The 4,682-nt window shown below is 36.5% G+C and overlaps 1 protein-coding gene across 4 annotated transcripts in view; it reads right to left on the reverse strand.

Annotated features, from left to right (window-relative positions):
- LOC106876242 (leucine-rich repeat-containing protein 56) overlaps positions 1 to 4,682 on the reverse strand; it is a 37,214-nt gene that overhangs the window by 19,078 nt on the left and 13,454 nt on the right. For all 4 annotated transcript variants that reach the window (XM_014924728.2, XM_014924726.2, XM_052968319.1 and 1 more), the window contains one exon: positions 1,521 to 1,635. In XM_014924728.2, coding sequence (XP_014780214.1) covers positions 1,521 to 1,635 — 115 coding nt within the window. The remainder of the gene's footprint in view (positions 1 to 1,520; positions 1,636 to 4,682) is intronic.

Here is a 4,682-nt window from a genome sequence, read left to right on the forward strand (position 1 = left end):
TGGCCGTTTTCGTGCGGGTGACACGTAAAAGCACCCACTACACTCTCTGAGTGGTTGGCGTTAGGAAGGGCATCCAGCTGTAGAAACTCTGCCAAATTAGACTGGAGCCTGGTGTTGCCATCCGGTTTCACCTGTCTTCAGTCAAATCGTCCAACCCATGCTAGCATGGAAAGCGGACGTTAAACGATGATGATGATGATGATGATTTATTTATTTATACATGTATATACGCACATACCACACACACACACACACAAATAGGCACATGCATTCCTTATGTTAATTTATTTCTTTAACTCATCCTAACACACATGGAAGTATTTCACATTTACAGCTCACATATTTGTATATGTATACAAATACGTATATAGGTATGTGTGTGTGCAAACAAGTACATATATGAAAAGTGATAGACAATTTATTTCACATATATTTCAAATAAATGAAGTCAATCAAAATATATGTATTTTTGACTTGTATATTTGTAATTATCAGTATTCATCAGCAACTAATTAGCTATTCCTGACATCAGGAGAAGCAATGTTAACATTTGCACTTTTCACAAGAGAGAAATGACAATATATGTAAAGTAAAATAAAAACAAGCAAGAATAAAAAGCATTTCACCAATTTGGTATGCTCCAGCTCCAATCTTAATCACTCCAGTATTAAACTACATGCATGCACACACACTCATACTTATATACCCAATACAAACACATTTACACAAGCACACACATATACAGCTCGCATAGATGCATAAACATGTACATATCTATATGTGATTACATTCCTTTTGAAATCATTTTCACAAATGGCTTTTTAGATATTGGCCTCGATATAAGAATTTGAAGTAGAAACAAAGCCTCATGGTGTGTTTTTCATGCAAATTGTCTACTGCAGCAAAAGTCTTTCTGAAAATGGGCCCATATGATCAAGTTGAATATAACCGTACAAACCTATAATTTGACCGACACTGCTTGGTGCAAGTCTAGTTAATTCCAGCTTCACAAAGCTTTGCACACATCAGCAAATTTATTATTTGCTGTTTAAATATAAGAAGAGCAGTTTTTAGTGGGCTGTGAATGATGGATTTGGTGTGCATAGCAGATAAAATATAATGACACTAAACCACGTGCCCAACAGTCTGATGAGATCATTCGTAACCCTGCTGTGTGTTTTCATATTCATTGTCTAAAAGGAGAATTTCTCTCTCAAGACAAATTCTGCAGCAAAGGTTTTTTTCGAATGTTTGAGTGTACATGGATGTGTTAAATATAAATGTACACACCTGTATTTCAATCAAAGCAGCTTCATGTACCTCTAATTAATTATATCTCTTGTAATGTCTTCAAAGATTACACTAAGTGATTGACTGAATCAACAGCAGAAATAATCTGCCATTTAAAAATTATGCTGGTTTTACTCGACAACAGGATGGTATCAAATAAACACAGTTTATTCTGAAGAGCTCTGCACATACCCCAAAATGTTTCTTTTCTCAAGTATTCAGCTACTCACAGATTCTGATTCAGGTGATGCTTTCATGCAAACTGGATTTCCTTGTAATGTTAGGCCTTTGAGATTCGTACAAAATGACAAATACTGAATTTGTGATATACAGTCAATCTTGTTACTGAAAAAGAGAAAAAGAAACAAAGAATGCAGAAAAGCCCAAAAGAGAAATTATAAAATTTAAAGTAGTTTCTGTAATGTGTTGCAATGTAAATCTCAATTAATTAGTGAATTAATGATATTATGAACAAGCTCTTTAACAGAAATTTCTTTTGACAAAGCACAAGGTCAATATATTAATAGTACTTACTTTATTGACCTTGGAAAAACAACAAAAAAAAAACAAACAAAAAAAAAACAGATGCTGTAATTAACACTACCATCTCATAAATTATATTTTGAATTTCTATTCAGTTACTTGATCTGCAAGAAATAGCAGCCAAACTTCCTGCACTAATATCACTCAGTCTTTAAAAAGAGGACATATTTTGAGAATGAACACGAAGAAGAAGAAGAAGAAGAAGAAGAAGAAGAAGAAGAAGAAGAAGAAGAAGAAGAAGAAGAAGAAGAAGAAGAAGAAGAACAACAACAACAACAACAACTACCACAACCACAACCACCACCACCATTCTCTTCCTCATTATTGCCAGCATCATTATCATTTTACACCCTTACCCTGTTTTTTTTTCGTTTTTCTTTTAATAATTAAATGGATAGTTCAACTTGGGACTTCATGATTGTGAAGTAAACTCCTTAACCATTCAGTCATCTGAGTCTATATGTAGATGTAGTATGGCTGCATAGTTAAGAAGTTTGCTCCATAATCATGAAGCCCTAAGTTTAATCTCATTGCAAGGCACAACCTCAATGCATGTCAATAAAAACTCTGTGGCTTGGCTCTTCATCGGTTACCACAAGTGTTCCAGATGATTCGATCAATGACGTACCCAGCTCATGAAATTAGCATGCAAGTGGCTGAGCACTCCACAGACACATATACCCTTAATGTAGTTCTCAGGGAGATTCAGCATGTCACAGAATGTGACAAAGGGCCCTTAAAATTACAGCTCATTTTTTCCAGCAGAGGAGGACTGGAGCAATGTGAAATAAAGTGTCATACTGCCAGAAACCAAACTCACAACCTTACAATCATGAGCCAGCCAAATACCCTAACTACTAGGCCATGCACCTTCACAAACTTTGTAAATGAAACTAGATAGACAGAAACTGGGTAGAAACCTGTCACATGAATTGTATGAGTAATTCAAAGCTTTAGTCTTGTCACATTGTTTCATGATCACTCTACTTGAGAAATGCATTAAGGGTATGCATGTCTGGAATGTTCAACCATTTACATGCTACTTCAAGACAGGCAGTTCAGCTGATCAATAATTGAATGCTTGTTGTTGAACTTGACAGAAATTCAGGACTTTTAGGTACAGCTGTGGCTCTAGGTGCTGGTGTGGCTGTGTGGTTAATATATAATATATATATTGATGTACATACAAAAGTAGCATTAATTTTTTATGACATGCATACAACATAATGCCAAAGGTTTCGGTCATTGCCCTCTGTGAGGCCCAACACTCAAAAGGAACTCAACCATTTTGCCTCCGTGAGGCCCAATGCTCGAAAGGAACTCAGCCACTTTACCTCCATGAGGCCTGGTGCTCAAAACGAACTCAGTTACTTTGCCTCCATGAGGCCCTATGCTTGAAAGGAACTCAGCCACTTTGTCTCAGTGATGCTCAATGCTTGAACGGATTAGTGACAGGACGGGTGTCTGGCCATAGAAAAATGAATTCTATCTGACCAATGCAACATAGAAAGTGGAAGCTAACAGTGGCGTCAGTGACAACAACTATTACACGAATAGTCACAGCTGGAAAGGCTTCCATTATTTATCTGCTCAACTGCAGCAACAACAACAACAACAACAAGTACACATATTCAACACAAGTCATTCAAAAGCCATGCAAGTCTGCATACATATTTTAATAAAAAACAAAATATTTTACACTGAATGTGCTAAGCAGATGACACAAATACTTAATACTAAAAATATGATAGTCAAAACAAAACAAATTTTAAATCACACATGACATCTAAATAAAGTATGTAGTCGTAGAAAAAATTTGCAGAAGTTTTTAAGATAGTGTAAATAGCACAGTATATTTCAAAAAGTAATAACAATGTAAGTTTTTTTTATATCTAAGTCTGCTGAAAAGGGTATTCAGGTTTTAAATTCAATAGTGTGGTTTTATTTCTATTAGATATATTAAATACTATAGTCTGTGTTGTACGTAAACTACACTTGTACTCTTGGGAAATGACATCAATTTTCATTAAGCAAGGTTATGTTTGTGGAGAAAGTAATATATTATAATTCAATTCTTATAAAACACATGCACCTACCCGAACACACACACACACACAAATGTGTGTATATCACCAGCATGAAAAATAGACATTAAAAGATGGTGATGAGGATGGTGATATATATATATATATATATAGATATATACTTACACACACAGAATTGTGGTGCAGGCTCGTACTTGACAAGCTCCTGTTAAACTGTTGGCATGGAAGGCAGATGTTAAACGATGATGATGATACATACATACATACATACATATAAATATCTATATCCTCTTTCTTTTCTTTCCTTTCCTGAGCATCTAATATTATTGTTGTTGTTGGCACTCCATCGCTTACGACGTGGAGGGTTCCAGTTGATCCGATCAACGGAACAGCCTGCTTGTGAAATTAACGTGCAAGTGGCTGAGCACTCCACAGACACGTGTACCCTCAACGTAGTTCTCGGGGATATTCAGCATGACACAGTGTGACAAGGCTGACCCTTTGAATTACAGGCACAACAGAAACAGAAAGTAAGAGTGAGAGAAAGTTGTGGCGAAAGAGTACAGCAGGGTTCACCATCATCCCCTGCCGGAGCCTCGTGGAGCTTTAGGTGTTTTCGCTCAATAAACACTCACAACGCCCAGTCCGGGAATCGAAACTGTGATCCTACGACCGCGAGTCCGCTGTCCTAACCACTGGGCCATTGCGCCTCCACCTGAGTGTCCAATAACACTGTACTTATTCCACATCCTTGTGTTGTTGTTTTTGCATGTTTTTTCTTGCTTGTGCATGTTTGGATCGACT

The sequence above is a fragment of the Octopus bimaculoides genome, chromosome 5 (assembly GCF_001194135.2).
Source record: "Octopus bimaculoides isolate UCB-OBI-ISO-001 chromosome 5, ASM119413v2, whole genome shotgun sequence".
Taxonomy (NCBI): Eukaryota; Metazoa; Mollusca; class Cephalopoda; order Octopoda; family Octopodidae; genus Octopus; species Octopus bimaculoides.